General features: G+C 41.4%; 1 protein-coding gene across 1 annotated transcript in view; it reads left to right on the forward strand.

The window, feature by feature from the left end:
* The window catches only part of CMPK1 (cytidine/uridine monophosphate kinase 1), a 14,937-nt gene extending 1,837 nt beyond the window's left edge, over window positions 1–13,100 (forward strand). The window contains exons 2-6 of the mRNA XM_015424247.1: window positions 5,332–5,478; window positions 6,351–6,503; window positions 7,850–7,926; window positions 8,010–8,106; window positions 10,877–13,100. Of these exons, the coding sequence (XP_015279733.1) occupies window positions 5,332–5,478; window positions 6,351–6,503; window positions 7,850–7,926; window positions 8,010–8,106; window positions 10,877–10,918 (516 nt within the window). The 3' untranslated portion in view covers window positions 10,919–13,100. The remainder of the gene's footprint in view (window positions 1–5,331; window positions 5,479–6,350; window positions 6,504–7,849; window positions 7,927–8,009; window positions 8,107–10,876) is intronic.
* The last annotated feature ends 6,438 nt before the right edge of the window (window positions 13,101–19,538 follow it).

Raw genomic sequence — 19,538 nt, forward strand, 5'->3', positions numbered from 1 at the left:
CGGCTGCAGAGCGTTCCCTATGCATGCACAGGGAACGCTCTGTCACTTTTGGGGGGATTTAAGTATCCCCCCGATATTTTTAAAAACTTTTTAGATTTTTGTGCACACCTGGGGACCGCCCCACATGTGCACAAAACTCTCCCTCCCACCCGGGTGCCCCCGGTGCGCGGAATTATCTATCCGCACACCAGGGGGCAACTTCGGTATTAGTATATAGATAGGCTAGAAAAAGTAGTTGAGCTGTTGTTCTGATCCACTAATGTGTCTGTTTGCATTAGTGGCCTACAGTGCTAACCTTCGCTGGTATAATCAATCCTCCTAAGGTCTGGGGCTTACATCCAGGAAAGTGTTAGTAGATTAGGCTGTTATGTTAGTAAGTATTAAGGGAAAAAATTCCAGAAACATTGTTTAGTTTTGTACTACCTTGAGGATAAGCTGGTTAAATGTGGGCTGGATGGTGCAACTGTTGGATGGATTCATGGTTGGATCATGGTACCCAATGAGTGCTTGTAAATGGCTCTGCATCTACATGGAGGGAAGTCTCGAGTGGAGACCTGCAGGGCTTGGTCCTGGGCTCGGTGTTGTTCAGTATTTTTATAAATGACCTGGAGGAAGACATAGAGGGGATGCTTATCAAATTTGCAGATGACACGAAGCTGGGTGGATTGCTAATTCTGAAGAAGACAGAGTCAGGATTCAAAATAATCTAGATAGGCTGGAACAGTGGGCTGAGACAAATAAAATGAATTTCAATAGAGATAAATGCAAAGTCCTACACTTAGGTATAAAAAATCAAAGGCATAGATATAGATTGGGAGGGACTTGGCTTGACAGCAGCTCATATGAAAGGGATCTAGGTGTTTTGGTTGATCACAAGCTAAACATGAGCCTGCAGTGCAATATGACTGCGAAGAAAGCTAATGCTATCTTAGGATGCATTAACAGAAGCATTGTGTCCAGCTCACGGGAGGTGGTAGTTCCACTCTATTCTGCTATGGTCAGGCCTCACCTGGAGTACTGTGTCCAGTTTTGGGCACCACATTTTAGAAAGGATGTTGAGAAACTCGAGTGTGTCCAGAAGAGGGCAACCAGGATGGTGAGGGGGTTGGAATCCAAGTCTTATGAGGAAAAGCTGAAAGAGTTGGGTATGTTTAGCCTGGGAAAGAGAAGGCTTAGAGGGGACATGATTGCAGTCTTTGAAGGGCTGTCATGTAGAAGATGAAGCAAATCTATTCTCTCTTGCTCTGGATTGCAAGACTATATCTAATGGGTGGAAATTACAAGGGATTTGATACCGGTTAAATATCAGGAGAAACTTCCTAACTGTAAGAGTGGTTGAGCAGTGGAACAGACTGCTTTGGTAGGTGGTGGATGCTCCTTCGCTGGACGTTTTCAAGTGGAGGCTGGACGACAATCTTTCGGGTATGTTGTAGGGCTATCTTTCGGCTGTGCTCCCGCAGAGTGCAGGGGGTTGGACTAGATGACCTGCAAGGTCCCTTCCAACTCTAACATTCTATGATTCTATGACATGGTAATTTTTACTGTATTGCAGTTACAAACTTAGGCAACTGTCCAGGCTTCCAACCAGGAAACCTCACCAATTATGTTATTGTGAAATGGCTAGAAAAGGAATGGAACTACAGTTTTCAGAGTGGGGGCAAAACTGTTGATGTCAGTTGAGCCTGATTTCAATATGCAGTGTAAATGTACCCCCAGTGTGTCTAGGCTTTTGAATAAAGATGCTCTAATGGTCTTCCTAGGAACCAAAAGCTGCAAATGTACATTGAGAGGGCTTTAGTTGAGTATTCGTGTTATGAAACTTTGGTGGTGGTGGTGGTGGAAAGTGCTAACAAGTTGCAGCCAACTTATGGTGACCCCATAGACAAGAGACATTCAGAGTTGAGATGCTAGACTTCTTTGGTGGTTTCCCATCCAAATACTGTCCAGGGCCAACCCTGCTTAGTTTCCAAGGTCTGACAAGATTGGACTAGCCTGGGCCATCCAGTCAGGACATTATGAAACTCTACTGGTAAGTGTTACGTGATCTAGGGCATTCATGTTTACTTAGGTAAACAGGGTTTCCTTTGCAGGGTTGCTGTGAGGCACAAGCATTTGGCACTGCTTAAATCCATAAGCAGTATGAGTCATACTGACATCGGACTTTGGGAAGTCAGTTTAGTCATTTCTAACTGCTCCAGTCCCACATAAATAGATTTTTCTACTGAAATACAACTTGTAAAATTCATTTTATGTTACTGGCTCTTAAAAATTTATGAAAATACTAGCCTGATACCCATGCTTCGCTACGGTATTTCACTTCCGTAAATCCAGTTATAATACTGATGATGTAAAGTTTGAAATGTAACATTTGTTGTAGGAATTCTAATGAAGATTGTAGTGTAAAAAATGGAAGTGAGACATGCGTACTTTTCCCCCTCTACTGAAGGACCTCTCTGTAGACTGCTGGGGTGGACTCCCTCATGGCTTTAAGCACCCTGCATCCACTGCTGCACCTGACAGACAACTGCCTGTTAGGTGTAGGAGGTGGGGGGAGTGTGTTGGAAGCCATCAGAGAGGCTGGGCCAGCAGCATCGCTAAGGTGATCCTACTGGGGCAGTGTCTATGCTGGATTAAAGTACCCTGGTCTTGCTCCTACACCTGACAGACACCCACCTGTCTGGTGTTGGGGAGATCATGTTTAAATGCATCATGGAGCAATAGAGCTAAGGCAGTCTTGCTGAGCAAACCTCCCCGGTGGCTGTAAGCATCCCACCTCCTCTCCTACACATGACAGGCAGCTGCCTGTCCAGTGTAGTAGGGGGAGGGGGGAGTATTAGAAGCCACTGTGGAGGCGGGGCTGGCAGGATCACGAAGGCATTACTGCTGGGGCAGGCTCCCTCATGGCTTTAAGCACCCCGCAACCACTGCTGCACCTGACAGACTGCCTGTCAGGTGTAGGAGGGGGGAGCATGTTTGAAGCCATGGCGAGGCTGGGCTTTCATCAGTAAAACTCTCATGTTGGTGTTAAGTTTACTAATATTGGCACATTGACTTCCATGAAAGTGTGTGTTTTGTGGTTACAGAACTTCTATACTGTAGGGAGAGGAAGAGATTCAGTATACATTATATTTCTCACCCATTGTACCTTGTAGGATCCCTGTCAGTGAGGAATGGTACCTCCCTGTGGCACAATCCACATAGTACACCAAACCATGGCATGCTCTTTGTTCCTTAAGGAGCCTTGGATCGGTGCATCTCTGCTCTCCTCACATGTAATCAGATGGTTGGATATTCCCTGGTTCAGAGAAAACCATGGTTTGTTATTATGTTCAAACGGGGAAATTATGGGGATTTTTTGGTGTGTGTGTGTTTTTTTTCTTTTGCCCATCTTGCAAGTCAGGATTCCATACCATGGTTTATTCTCAGTGCTATTTTTATAAGTAAGGTATTTGGTTGCTTCAGTAGTTTTTGAGCTGAGCTTTTTAAATAAATGTTGTTCATTGTCTTGTTTTACCATGGTGTTTTTAAAAGTGTGTCTGTGAATGTTTGTAAATATTTTTAACGTATAATTAATTAAAAACTACTTCACCCCTGGGATTCTAGCAAAAAGAAAATAGGGAACAAAGAGACAAAGTGAACATTATTGTTTTTTACCATGGTATTTTTAAAAGTGTGTCTTTTGAACTTTGAATGTTTGAAAAAGCAGGTAGTACATACTTTAAATAGTGGAGTTTCTGAGTCTCTGGATTATATAGCTGTTGTAGATTTTCCGGATTGTATGGCCGAGCTCTTGGCATTGTAGGACCTGACATTTTGCCATTAGCTGTGACTGGCACCCTCAGAGGTATAACACAGAAAGATGGAGTACTCTCTATGTCCTTGGGGGGGCATTTGCACCTGTTAAAGGAAGACAATTTCAGTAGTGCTTAAAAATCCGATTTTTGATTAAAAAAAAAATCATTGGTTTTTAATCCACCCTGGTTGCTTGGGAGCCATCTGTGGCTCATCTGAGCACTGCTCCATAATTCAAGTTCTCCATTTTTCAGGAAAATGGGCAAGAACCTTGTCCCCAGTGAGGCTCGTGGTTTGTAAGTGGTTTCTACTTTAATACTGCCATTGCCAGAGGAACAGGTGAGCTGCAATTAGAGATGTAAAATTTCCAGAAATTTTGAAGCTTGGAAAAAAACCCAGTTTTTTCTGGGGAGAAACGCAAATTTTTGAAAATTGAAAAAAATGCTACATTAGTACTTCTTTTTTCTTTTCCAGATTGAAAGTCATTCTGTTACTTTAGGAACATAAAATATGACTATGGACAATTTTACTTGGCATGAAATTATCACAACTAGCATATTAAAAATATAGTGTATCCAAACAATTATTGTGGGTGGGTGGAGGGAAGTAAAGAACCAGATTAGTAGTAATTAAATTATTATTTACACAAAGGTTATAAAGATTAAACTAATGTAGCTAAATGATTCAGTTTTCTGGAATCAGATAAATGAAAACTCTTACCTTTTCCAAGTAAGTATATACTTTCAGGTCCTTTTTGTTGCTCTGTATTTTCTTCCAGTGCTTTGAGGCCTAGTGAAGCCTGAGTGCCAGTATACCCACCCACATGCAAAAACAAAACTGAAACCTTTTTCTTTTCTTGTGACAATAGCACCTCCTAAAGGAAGAAATGCATCTTGTTCTTGCATTGCAGAGTTCAGTTTGTAACCTAGGACTTGCTTGTCCTCAGTGCACAGAAATTAGATTAATCTGATACCATAAATATTTTTTAGAAATGATTTGGAAAATATTTGAATTCCTTGTATTAAAATATTTTATTCATCATGTTAAAATAAAACATTCCATAATCATTTTTTTCTTTTCTTTTTTCCAATTTTTCGGAAAAAAACAAAAGAGACTTCAGGGAAAAAACTGTCCATCCCCCCCCTCCCCCGAATTTTTCCGTGTTTTTTTTCCAGGGCCTTCACATCTCTAACTGCAATCCTTCTTGAAGTACAAGCCTCATGCCATAGATGAACATAAATGTGGCTCTTTTGTATAATAATTGTGAATTGGCTATCCATTAAGTCCCACTGATTTAACGTTTTAATTATTATTGTTTTATCCGTATATCTGGAGACTGCTTTGAGTGTTAGAAAAGTGGTATGTAGATTTTTAAAATAAAAAATAACAAAAACTTTTCAATGGCCTGATGGAATAGATTCATTTCCTGGTAGAGAAAACTTCATAATACTGAAGTGACAACTGAAGAAACCCTGTTCTTTGTCTTTCCAGTCTTGCATCCACAATTAAATAGCTGTGTTATTGTTTTTCCCCCCTCAGAAATATGGTTACACCCACCTTTCTGCAGGTGACCTCCTTCGTGATGAGAGGAAGAGACCAGGCTCTCAGTATGGAGAGCTCATTGAAAGTTATATTAAAGAGGGGAAAATTGTTCCTGTTGAAATAACAATCAGTTTGCTAAAAAGGGTAAGGTTAAAATTAAGATGTTGAGTTGCCAGTTTTCCATGATAAACTGAAACAAGCTTGATGAAATTTTGCATTACTTTTGTTAGTAACTAATAACATCATTCCAGACAAGATGAATCACTATCATAGAATTTGATGATGATCATAAGGTAATATTTTTCCTCTTTAGAATGGTCACAGTCCAGGGCACCAGACTGTAAGGGCCTTTGCATATTGGAACATAATGCATTTAGTTCTGCAAAATATTTAACCCGAGTAAACTCTATTAAGTACACCAGTTTGGCATAGTGGTTAAGTGCGCAGACTAATCTGGGAGAACTGGGTTTGATTTCCCACTCCTCCACTCACAGCTGCTGGATGACCTTGGGCAAGCCATAGTTCTGTCAGAGCTGTTCTTGGAAAAAAGCAGTTTCTGTCAGAGTTCTCTCAGCCCTACCTACCTCACAGGGTGTCTGTTGTGGGGAGGGGAAGGGAAAGGAGTTTGTAAGCTGCTCTGAGACACCAAGTGAAGGATGGGGTATAAATGCAATCTCCTCCCTCGGTCAGCGCTGGCTCTTCAGCTTGGAAACGGAGATGAGCACCACCCCCTAGAGTCGGATTCAAGTGGCTTTCAAGCAAGGGAAACTTTTACCTTTACCTAAAAGATTATTCTGTTTAATTTGGACCCCCCACCATGGGCATTAAGTATACCGCTGCTAAGATTTCATCAAACAATCTTTAAGAAAGTGGGGGGAAACGTATGTGTTGTATACAAATGTGACAGATTTAGTTAAAAGATTTTAATTCTTGTCAACATTTTAGGGATTGTTGAAGTGATTCCCCATATTGTCAGTGTGCAATAATGTTTTTATCTGAACTTTGTAACCCATCAGGCTATGGAGGAAACCATGGCAGGAAATGCACAGAAGAATAAATTCTTAATTGATGGATTTCCCAGGAATGAAGACAACCTTCAGGGCTGGAACAAAACAATGGATGGAAAAGCAGAAGTATCTTTTGTTCTTTTTTTTGACTGCAATAATGAGGTAAGTTAAGTGTCAGTGTACTTTCAACTTTCCCATGTACTATGTGAATGCACGTTGATTTCAGTCTCACTGTGTGCTGTGATTATGTAATAATCAGGTTAATTGGATACTCTGTCTAGGTAAGATTGTAGGAAAAAATGTAATTCATACCTCTTTGCAGGGCAAACTACATGTGATCACAATGTTCTGTTTTAAACAAGGTACATAAGAATAATAAGAGACGTCAATGTTGTATCAGGCCAGTGGCCCATCCAGTCCAACACTATGTCACACAGTGGCCAAAAATACCAGGTAAAGCCATGGAGAAGGGAACTGTGGCCATAAGAGAAAGAACTGCTTATCCCTTTCCCCTCCCATGTTATACCTGCCTTTTCCCAGTGCGTTAATAGCAGCCCCTGGGGGAATCCGTTTAAATTGAAGAAGGAAGAGCATGGGGGGGGAAGGAAGCAGTTAAAAACCTCCCTACTCAATGGTCATGTGTCCCCTCCCTCCACACTGGTGCTATGTTTAAAAAAAGTGAGACCTTTAGCCGCTCCACTGCATCATGTCCAATTAAGCCCTGGAACCGAAAAATATGTTCTGACACTAAATTAACGAAGAGTTGTTCTGTAAGGAGAGAAATTTGTTGATAGCCAGAATAGAAGTAGAAGTATAGAATCTTGATGTCTATTACTGAGTGAGCTAGTTCTTTAAGGAAGTCACTGCAAACTTGAGTGCTACAAAGCAGTTCAGGCAAAATGAATGCTCATAGCATAAAAAGGCAAGCAACTTTTGTGTAACTTTTTTCTCCTCTCCCCAGTTCTGTCACCCTAAAGTCGTTCATCCTTTTCATTAAAATAAATATGGTGTTTTAGGAATTGATCAGAAATATGATAATACTTGTTAATATTCTATCTTTTTAATATGCGGTTTCGTCTTAATGTAGGAAATAGATTAAACGCTCATACAGTGATCATTTAGTATGCCATGAAGTAAGAAATATTTTTGATTGAGTTACTGGAATGCAAGGACATTCCACCACACCACCACCACAGTAGCCATCTTAGAAATATTTCCTGGTCCAACTCTGTTTTTCATATTGTTCTGATTTTACAATTTAAGAGTTTAAACAGCTTTTTAGTTCAGTGAAATCTTTTCAAAAATGTCTTCCATGACAAATGGTTAACTGGTTGCCAGAGTTCATGTGCTGTGTACTTGAGTAGCCAATTCACTAAGGTAGTATAACATTTGTATGTAACATGATTAAAATGCATTTTTTCCTCTGCAGAGTAAAAAGACAAAAAAAGATATATTTTTTTCTACTTTTGTGTTCATGCTTTGGTAAACTTTTTGTCTTTTGTTTGAAGATCTGTATTAACCGCTGCCTTGAAAGAGGGAAGAGTAGTGGCAGAAGTGATGACAACAGAGAGAGTTTGGAGAAGAGGTACCGTGTACAAACAAAATGTCTTCATTGTGTTTTCTGATACTTTTCAATTATGTGACTTTCTGGTTTTTTTATTCCCTTAGAATTCATACATATCTAGAGTCTACAAAGCCCATAATAGACTTATATGAGAAAACGGGCAAAGTCAGGAAAGTGGATGCCTCCAAATCTGTTGATGAAGTAAGTTCCAAAGGCAGAAGGTTTAGTTCCGAATTTTCTTAAAAAACACATATCCAATTTTGCCAGGGGAGTTGGGGTTGCAGCCTATATAGGACAATGGGCCAACACTTTATTAAGCTGCTCCTTTTCAGTTTTGACATTTTATTTAGGCATTTCTATCTTGCTTTTTCCCCAAAGGGGCTTGCAGAAATTTCCAATTCAAACAATATAATATAGTCAAACAAGTAAGACAAGACAACCAGTAGTCACACACATTCTGGGCAGGTCCTCATTTGCTAGGCTGGTTGCTTTCTTTTGCTTCCATCTCTCTCCCCCCCCCCCCCCCCCGACTTGTATTACCTGTAGACAGGGAGGAGACAGACACATGGGTAGTCGTTATACATATATCTGGAAATGGTGGTGCGGATATCTGGTTAATGTTATGTTCAGCATTAAGACAGAATAGAGAGCTTGACACTCTGTTTGCAGAGCTTCTTTTCAAAGCAGCTTGACCTACTAAGTCATAATGTCTGCTGCATAAGAGTACAGGGTTATGCTTGAGACACAATGCAGTTACACGGCTGGGTGGCTGGGGGCCGATCTTGCCTTCTCCACTAAAGCAGTGGTGAGTGCTGATGTAAAACATGGGGACAAATTTTCAGAGGCCTTTTCGGGCTGGGGTGTATACAAAGAGGGCTGGAGTGGGAACCCTCATAGCACTGCCTAACAAAGAATATGATGGCAGCGGACGTGACAAAAGCTTCTGCTTATACCCCAAGCAGTAATTTCAACTCAAGGTAGGAATTTGGCTATGAATCTGATTGTAAGACTTGAGAACTCTCTTGGGTCCTTGGATTCCAATTCTCACTTTATATTGCAGGTGGCAGACATATTTCCATATCACTTTGACCAGCAAAGTTAATACTGAAGAGACAATATATAGTATGAATATAGTTATATAAAAAGAGAATTCTCAGCAGGTTCCTTAGCAGAGATGTAGTGCATATATCATATATATCCATATATATCTGCGCTGGCTCTTCAGCTTGGAAACTGAGATAAGCACTGCCCCCTAGAGTTGGATTCGACCGGCTTTCAAGCAAGGGAAACCTTTACCTTTACTATAGATATGGATATATATTCATCTTAATGATAAACATGGAACATAAATATTTGTGAAAGGGCAAAATTGCTTTACACATTGGGGGTCTTGCTGACAGCATGAGAACTAGTAAGTGAGTACTATCCACAAATAACATAAGAACATAAGAGAAGCCAATGTTGGATCAGGCCAGTGGCCCATCCAGTCCAACATTCTGTCACGCAGTGGCCAAAAATACGATGTGATATCAGGAGGCCCAGCAGTGGGGCCAGGACACTAGGAGCCCTCACGCTATTGACCCCCCCCCCCAAAGCACCAAAAATACAGAGCACTACTTGCCCCAGACCGAGAGTTCCTATCTATACCTTGTGGCTAATAGCCACTGATGGACCTCTGCTCCATGTGTTTATCCAATTCCCTCTTGAAGCCGTCCATGCTTGTAGCTGCCACCACCTCCTGTGGCAGTGAATTCCATGTGTTAATCACTCTTTGGGTGAAGAAGTACTTCCTTTTATCTGTTCTAACCCGACCGCTCAGCAATCTCATGGAGTGCCCACGAGTTCTTGTATTGTGAGAAAGGGAGAAAAGTACTTCTTTCTCTACCTGCTCTATCCCATGCATAATCTTATAAACCTCGATCATGTCACCCCCTCAGCCATTGTTTCTCCAAGCTAAAGAGCACTAAGCGTTTTAACCTTTCTTCATAGGGAAAGTGTTCCAATCCTTTTATAATTCTAGTTGCTCTTTTCTGCACTTTTTCCAAAGCTATAATATCCTTTTTAATGTGTGGTGACCAGAACTGTACACAGTATTCCAAAGGAGGTTGCACCATTGCTTTATATAGGGGCATTATGATATTGGTTGATCTGTTTTCAGTTCCCTTCCTAATAATCCCCAGCATAACATTGGCCTTTTTATTGCAGTCACACACTGTCTCGACATTTTCAGTGAGTTATCTACTACGACTCCAAGATCTCTCTCTTGGTCAGTCTCTGCCAGTTCGGACCCCATCAATGTGTATTTATAGTTAGGATTTTTGGCTCCAATGTGCATCACTTTGCACTTGGCCACATTGAACCTCATTTGCCACGTTGACGCCCACTCACCCATCCTCAACAGATCCCTTAGGAGTGCCTCACAATCCTCCCTGGTTTTCACCACCCTGAACAACTTTGTATCATCCGCAAATTTAGCCACTTCACTGCTTACTCCCAACTCCAAATCATTAATAAACAAGTTAAAAAGCATCGGACCGAGTACTGATTCCTGCGGTACCCCAGTACTTACCACCCTCCACTGAGAATATTGCCTATTTATACTCACTCTCTGTTTCCTATTAATTAGCCCATTTTTGATCCACAAAAGAACTTGCCCTTTTATCCCTTGATTTTTGAGCTTACTTATGAGCCTTTGATGAGGAACTTTATCAAAAGCTTTCTGGAAGTCAAAGTAAACAACATCTAACTAGAACTTATACTTCCAGTTAAATGGAATGGGGTATCTTCCAGAATGGTTCTGTTGCTCCACATGTTAGAAGACTTTTACTCTGAATAGGCCTAATGTGAGTAGCAATTACATCTCTGAATTTAAAATTTTACGTATCTGAACATAGTCTATAGTTTACATTGTATTTACTTATTGGTGTAATGTGCAAATGCTTTCCATAATGTCTTTCTCTTTTTTTTGCAGGTTTTTGGTAAAGTTGTGAGCATCTTTGATAAAGAAGGCTAGTTCTCTACTTGAAACTTTTTCAACATGCTTGAATCTTGCTTTAAGAGCTGCTACTTTACTCAATTTTGTAATTACTGTAAAATATACCTTTTAAAATAACTTCTGTTAATTTTAATTATTTGAAAACATGATTTAAACTTTGACTTGCAAGTGGCCTGTTATTGAAGGTATGTAGATTCAAACTGAACTGAGCAAAAGAACCCAAATTCCAGGACAAGGCTAATACTCAAATACTATTTTCAAGAAGCATCTGGTTATCCTTTCATAGGCAGCAGTACTCTTGTTCTTTTCTTGTTGCTAAAAGCCATGTTGTTTTTAGAATTCCACAAACACAGATATTGTAAATATAAGGAAAAGGGCCCATTAATTTTTTTGTTTTATTTTTCATTTTGGACCAAATGTAGAAAAATGGTATGTTTTTTTTTAGTTATGAAGATCCTTTTGAATGGCCAGCAGGTTTTTTTAAAAAACAAACAAACAAACAAACAAAGCTTTAAGCATGTCATTTTATTTGAGTATGTTTTGCAACTCTGGTTACTAGAATTTAAATTGGAAACAAGAGACATACAAAGTTACTTAAATTAAGCAACAAGCCTTATGATGTACTCCAACATTAAAGACAATAGTTGTCAACTGGTTTCTTGTGTTACCCTCTTCCCTCATACATATGAGGTATCTGAAAACTGAGCCATTCAGCATGTTTGGTGCCTGTGTAAGTGTAGTATGGCTCCTTTCTCAAAGAGGATGGGAAGCACTTGTACATGAGGTTTGTGGGCTGTGACCATTATGTTCAGGACTGAGATTACACAGGCACTATGTTTGCAAGTAATATAGGCCTTTTCAATATTCGCAATGCCCAAATGGTTATCCGATTTCAAAATATTGCTGTGCTTGTCTGAGAGCAACTATTGCATCCTTTTTTTATCTGCCATGGTTCTTTAGTTGTAACGGTTTTTAAATGAATTGCTTATTTATTTAGTGATTTAATGTGTTGAGACAGGAAGGAGGGGAATATTTTCATGATTAAATTTTGTCCCTCCCCCTCCCCAAATTGTGTAATTTAAATTACAGTGATTTAATTATACTTTTGAGATGGTTTGACCAGGGTAAAAATGATTTTTTTGTTAAAATGAATTAACCATATTAGATCTATATTGTGCTGGTTTAAATATACTGTGGTGCTTGTGGCAGCAATAAATTCTAAATAAATGGATGATCAGATGGAAAATGTACTAATGTTTGCACAGCCATCCTAATTGCACTTTTGAAGCAAAAGAAAAAAATCTGTGCAGAGAAAGGGGTTGATAGATGTGTTTGAGGATCATTACTGTTTATGCTTATAAATCCATTGGGCAGGACTTGGAAAGTTGATATATATTTAATATCCATTAATATTTTTGGTAGTGGTATTGTGTCAGCTGCCATTTGAGCTTACTATGTTTACAATTATGAGTGGTTCTTATTTATGTCTATATCACATAAGATAGTAGTATTGTTAGTGATTTATTTTGTCTTTAAAATGTAATCAAGGGTCTGCAGTTGTCTTTGCACAAGTGAATAATGGCTTTAGTGGTGCTCTCAAGCAGTAGAAATTTATACATGAAAACATAACTCCAGAAATAAAATCTTTGTGCATAAAAGTACTAAGCATTATGAAAATAGTACAAAACATACCAGGGAAAATTGTTAAAAGGTTCTGCAGCTTCATTTTTTAACTGTTTGAAAAAAATGGTAACTTTTTAATGTGAATAAATCATCACACAATTTGGTTCTAGAGCAGTAGATTTCAGTTTTTCTATCTGTCTGCCATTGAACTTCTGTGCATTCTGCAGGATTCTAGGGCATGTTTCAGGACACACATGCACCAGGGAAGGTCTACTTGGGCCTAATTCCATGTAACCTTGCCCACACATAGTAAAACAGATTGCTGATGGCAGGCTAGCTGTCTTTCAGGGAAGCTTATTCATTGTTGTCAGTTTTTCTTATTAAAGAACCCCTATTAAGTTTCCATGGAACTCCCAAGTTTCCTAGGAATGCAGTTAGCCACTGTTGTAGAAGAGGAGTTAGCATTCACCTCTGGTTCTATATTAACAATCAACTAATACTAGTCCCAATTAGTACAGCAAGTTTATATTTGACAGTTTGAAAAACCCACCTTTCACCCTTCCTGTTATGTGATGGGCAGGCTGTATAATTTGGTTATGTCTTCGGTTTCTTCTTACAGCCTGAAGAGATGCATGTAGAAGTAGGGCTTTTCAGGCTAACTGAGGGTTAACATGGCTATGGGTATTTTTGGGAATAGTGTGAGTTCAGTAACTGTAGGCATATCTCAAATGGGATTTCTCAGTAATGACCTTGATATCCTCTGATTTTTCTGACTTGGCTGCTGAAGTGTAGTAGTTTTTTAACATTTGACTGGTGATCCCTTAGTTGTCTATTAATAAAGAAAGCACCCCTTGCTTTTGTTTACTGTTTCTTTCATGGGGAATAGCAGTTAACATTTCACATGATCTGGATCATGCACTCCCAGCTGAAGTTCAGCAGCTATATCTTCAAGGGAAGTCAGATCCTAGCTGTTTATCTGCTTCCCCACATCCTGGTTGCCTACAATATGTGTGAAAACCAAAATTTTGGCCCTAGTCTTTTTTTATTGTTGTGAGCTAAATCTTTCTCCTTCCTTCAAGGTTGTGGTGAATCAAACTCCCCCCCCCCATCAACAACAAAGGGAAATATAGCATCCATTTTACTGAGTTTCAGAAGGCTGGATCTTCTGTCTTCCTTCAGATAGGCTGCTGTCAACCTCAGTCATGTGAGGAACTGAGCTAGTTTCTCCAGTTGTGCTGACAAAGAAAGCTGTTAATGAGAGAAAAGAACTGGTGTTAATCAGTGGTGATGTTAGACATAAGAGGAATAAAAGTATTACGAGATCATGGAAGAAGAAAGGTAAGAAAATCAGTGTTTACTTTTATTAGTGGAAAGTCCTCTTGACTTGGGTAAAAAGTCAGCGGTGTGTTCAAATTGTTAATAAACTGCCCCCATGCACAGATAGTGGTGGTCTATTCTAATGTTACATGCAAATGTATATAATGAACCCTGGTGGTTTGTTTTCCATTTTAACAGAAAAATCATTTCCCACAGGGGTTGTCAGAGCTACACTGGGAGAAGTTTTTTAACTCTTCTGCCACCTGATAAATCTACATTCAGATAACTCCGCCCACCCCACCAGGATTCTAGATGCATTATTTGTAAGAGTAAACTCTCATTTGGAAGAAATGTTTCTAGGGTGGTGATGGTTTGAAGTGGGGAAGCAGCAGCAGCAAAAATCTAAAGCATCCCCCATTCTTTGGTCTGACTCACCCCTTCTGAAGCAGCTCTCTCTCTCTCTCTCTCTCTCTCTCTCTCTCTTTGTAAAAGCCTATCCGTTTTGTTGCACATTTCTGCATGGCATGATTAATTAGGTCTTGAGGGTCCCAAAATTCTGTTTCTTCTCCCAAGCAGAGAATACAGTCCAACTGTAAAATCTAAAACCCAAAGCCACATAATGCTTCTTACTACGTTGCACATTGTTTTGAATTGTGTTGTTTTGAATTATGGGGTTTTTTTTTGTGTGTACACACACACACACACACACACACACACACACACCCCTACTGTAAAAAGTACTACGTGGCTTTGGGATTTTTCTGTGGACCAACTTTTAAAAATCCAGTTGTAGTGGGTCTCTGTCACGGCAGCAAAAGGCAAAAGAAATCCATGGTACCATGTTGAGGCCTGGATCTACACTACATGTGTAGTGGGGTTTTAAAACATTAAAGTGCGTGTCTTTGTGTGCACTTCTTTGGATCGTGGCCTTATTCTTTCACAATTCTTCAGCCACCTTCCTGAAGTTGAACAGTGATCCCATTTGTATGCTTCTAAATGTGCTAACCTTGTAGCAAATGAAACAAAAGTATTATCAGCAAGACTTTTAAGAATATCGTCATAAAGACAGTCATTAGACAAAAGTTTGCAGTGATATCTGTATAATATTGTTTGGCTTTTTAAGATATTGGAAAGAATAAATGTATACTACCTTTTTCCTATGTACTGTTTGCAGACTGAAACAAGGCAAGCAACTTATATTAAAATATGTTGCTGGTACTGAATCTGGGATTAATCATGCTCTGAAAAATTTGAATAGATTAATATTTTTATCAGTCTCTTACTGATGCCACAAATGCTATGTCTTTCTCCTAACATCTTTGTCCCCTCCTACATTTTAAGTAATCAGACCAATGTATAATTTTGTGTAGCAGCAAATTGTATAAAGCTTCATAATGTTCACAAATAAATGTTTGTTTTAAAACAACATCCGAGTGAATCATTACCAATCAAACTGTGTCATATAAAATTATTATGATGAAGGGTACTAGTGTAAAGGGGAGGTATATATGCCACTCTGAGCTCCTGGGGGGAAGGGTGAGATAAAAATGAATAAGTATAAAAGTTGTCATTGTTTACACTACTACATCATACAGGTTTTTAGTTTGTTTCTGCTACATTTGCAGTTTCCTTTGGTGAATTGGTACGACCTAAGCCTCAGATCTTTTCAGGTACTAGTAACACCCCTACTTCTCCGGTGGTCCAGAGAGTGGGGCGGTCCTTCCATGACTCCTTACTCATGGGACTTAGCCCCTCCCTCTCCACTTGCAGGGCCGGCCAAACTTTGATCCCAGAGGGGAGGGGCTTGTCCTCTGGCTTCCCAGTTCTACCGGCCCTGCCTTCGGAGCAGGACGTTCGGCTGTGCTCTCGTGACCACGAAGATTCCACAGCGAAGACAGAAGACAGTGTTTGGAGTTTTTTGGGCGGTGGGGGAAGGTAATTACCTTTCTACCCCTCCCCGAACCGCGCGGTGCACAGAAGAGCGCCAAGAAAAAACCACGGTTTGTATGGGCGGCTGCTGACGGTCTGGGGAGGCTCTTGGACATCGCAGCAGCCGCGGACCCGGCTCCCACATGCCCAAGCGGAATTGGCCACATACAGGGGCTCCTTCCCTCTTCCGGATGTCGGAGAGGCGAGGGAACTGTAGCGGAGCCGGTGGAAAGGCCTGAGCAGCACAGATTTGGCAGCGCAGTTCTCAGGAACCAACTGAAACACTGCGTGCTTTCATCTGAAGGAGTAGGAGACTTGGGAAAGCATGTTGAGGCCAGTGGTCGGTCAGTGCCTCTTCTGAAACACGGTAGGAATGGCACTGGTAATGGGGGTCCTGGCTGAGGTGGGAGAAGCCTCATAGAGCCAGAAGGTGGGTAAATTCCCCCCTTTTTATTTCTCCCTTCCCCCCCCCCCTTTTCTGTTGGCAACCCTCTTACTTTGTGAGATTTACTGTTATGACTGGGTTTCCCTTTCTTGCTGAAGAAGGGGGAAACTCCACTGAGGGTTGTGGGGGTTGAAAGTAGTTTCCCCTTTCTTTTCTCAGCCTTGGTTGAGGAAAGTGGAATAAAGGCGGGAAAGTCAGCCATTTTAGGTAATTCTGAGTGATGGGATTTTTTACTTTCATTTTTGCAGAGGAAGACAAATGGCTGACAAAGCAGGTTCCTCAAGTTCCCTTTGCTTGGATGACCGGGCAGTTTCACATTCCTCCAAGGATGACTCCCAGGGGTTGGATATGTCCAGGAAGGAAGCCAAAACGAATCTCTTGGCTTGGCTTAAGGAGGAGATTAAAAAGGAAGTTAAAGATGTTTGGCATCAGAGTGACTCCTCCAGCCCCAAACAACTAGAGAAGAAAAGAGGTAGCAACAGCTACAGGCTCCTTGACGTCTCCCCTCCTAGGCCAGAAGGGAATCTGAAGAGAGGGACACTAGTCCTCTTTTTAGTGACTTGGAGGAGGTTTCTGATAATTCTGTCTCTGCTTCTGATAAGACGAAGAACTTTCAGAAGAGGAAGCGGTTCTCTTGGTGGAGTCTAGACTTTTTCCACAGGAGTTGTATAATAGAATGTTATCTAAGGTGTTGAGAACTCTCGTATACTCCTAAGGAGAAGGATGCAGAGGTGGCAGAATTTCCTGAGGGGTATGAAAAGACCATTCCAAAGACAGTGTCTAAAACAGCAGGTGTACCTTTGCCTGCAGCCTTTTATAAGGTTATTATGGCAGAATGGGAACACCCAGCTAATCCCAGAGCTAATACGTCTATGTTTTCTAGGTTTTATTCGCTCATACCGGAGGCTACAAAAAAGTTTAGGCTCTCTGTAGTGGATGACACGATTAATTCTCTGGCATCTAACTCTCTTCTTCCCATGGACGCAGAGGGTTTACCTAAGGACAACAGCAACAAGCGAGTGAAGAAGGCGCTTCGCAGACATTATGAAGCATCAGCCAGCTCCTTGAGGGCATCAGCTACAGGGTCGCTATTCGCTAGAGCAGCCTATGCTTGGGCATCAGAACTTAACACGGTAGACAGCAGAATTCCTAAAAGTCTAAAGGACGAGCTAAAGAAAATAGCTTTGGCCACGGCTTTTGTTGCTGATGCATCTCTGGATGCTCTCCAGTTATCAGCTAGAGCGATGGCGTGTAGCGTGACGGCCAGGCGTAATACTTGGCTTAGGCTTTGGGATGCTGATCCGGCAGTAAGAGCAAAGGTGGCTGCCGTCCCATTCAAGGGAATTAATCTCTTTGGGGCAGGACTAGATAGATACCTAATAGAGGATAAGGAAAAGAAAAAAGTCTTACCCTCAAAGGAGGAGGAGGTGCGTTCAAAAAAGAGGTTTCAGCCCTTTTGGGATTTCAAACGTGAGGACAGACAATCCTTTAATAGGGCCTTCAAAGGCAGATGGCAGGCTAGGTCTAGAGACGGTGGAAAGCAAAGGACAAAACCAAAAGGGGGCAAAGAAGGAACCCTCAGCCAAGAATCCAAACGTAGGGGGAGTAGGGGGCCATCTGAGGTTATTCACCCATCAGTGGCAACAGTCAGACACAGACAGGTGGGTCCAAGAGACGGTTTCACAGGGTTACTCCCTAGAGTTCGAATGTTTTCCTCAGTGGCATTTCCTAGAGTTACCCAAGAATCGTTCATTGGAGAAACACAGGTTATTGACAAAGGCCATCCAACATCTCCTGGACATCGGAGCTATAGAGAGGGTACCTGTGAAGGAAAGGTCACAAGGAGTATACTCTGTCTTCTTCATGGTGCCCAAAAAGAATGGGGACGTCCGAGTGATACTAGATCTCAAGTGGTTGAACAGTTTATACAAACAAAGAAATTCAAGATGGAAACCCTAAGAACAATTCTACAGTCTATTCAAATAGGGGACTTCATGGTGTCAATAGACTTGTCAGAAGCCTATCTTCACATCCCAATTCGAGAGTCTCATCGGATGTTTCTACGCTTTGCATACCACGGCAGACATTTTCAATACAAGGCTCTCCCATTTGGATTAAAATCTTCCCCGAGAGTCTTCACCAAGGTGTTGGTGACTCTCATAGCCTTTCTGAGGCTGAAGGGAGTGTCTTTGTTTCCTTAGTTGAACGCCATTCTGATAAAAGCATCTTCCTTTCAGAAGACACAAGAACATCTGGACTTGACATTAAAGGTTCTCAGAGCTCTTGGGTTTGTGATAAACCTGGAGAAGAGCACTCTGGAACCAATTCAGGTGTTAACCCACCTGGGGGTGCTGATCCACTCAACAAAGGACAAAGTGTTTCTTTCACTGGAGAGGCAGCAGAAAATCAGACAGTTGATGGCTCAAGTTTTGGGCGCAAGAACGTCAGAACTGATGGAGTTGGCCAGTCTGTTGGGAATGTTGGTCTCCTGTCAGGATGTTGTGCCCTGGGCCAGGTTTCAGTCCCCTTAAAAAATTCCTGCTTCAGTATCAGGAAGGGATTGCATACAAGAGGGTCCAGATGGTGGAACTTCTGGCTTCAGTGAAGCTGGAGTTGCAGTGGTGGATGGAGTCTGCCTGGTTCTTAGAGGGGATGCTGTTGAGGGATCCGAAAAGGACAGTGGTCACCACCGATGTGAGTCTGTTTGGGTGGGGAGCACACAGTGTTGGGAATATGACACAGGGCTCCTGGTCAGCGAAAGAGTCAGTCAGGAGCATAAATTTTTTTGGAGTTGAGGGCGATAAAGTTAGCTCTGTTCCATTTCCAGAATCAGTTGGCAGGTCAACATGTTCTCGTGCAGACCGACAACATGACTGCGAAGGCCTATGTAAACAAGCAAGGAGGCACGCGATTTAGGCCATTACAGCAGGAAGCGAGACAGGTAATGGAATGGGCAGAGGCTCATGTTTTGTCTCTGAAAGCAATTCATGTAGCGGGTCGAGAGAACATCTTGGCAGACTGGCTGAGTTGGCAGACTGTAGATCAGGCAGAGTGGATATTGCACAGGGAAGTGTTTCAACAACTCAGCGACAGGTTCGTGATACCAGAGGTGGACCTGTTTGCCACGGCACTCAATCATCAAGTCAGAGTGTTCGTTTCAAGGGTCAAACATCCAGAAGCGTTAGGGACAGACACGTTAAGTCTAAATGGGCCAAAGACTCTGCTGTATGCCTTCCCTCCCATTCCACTTATTCCACGGGTCATTCAAGTGTTAATAGATCAAAAGGAAAAATTGATCCTGGTCGCATCCTTCTGGCCAAGGAG

This window comes from Gekko japonicus, unplaced genomic scaffold, assembly GCF_001447785.1.
Source record: "Gekko japonicus isolate JY-2015 unplaced genomic scaffold, Gekko_japonicus_V1.1 scaffold2047, whole genome shotgun sequence".
NCBI classification, from domain to species: Eukaryota; Metazoa; Chordata; class Lepidosauria; order Squamata; family Gekkonidae; genus Gekko; species Gekko japonicus.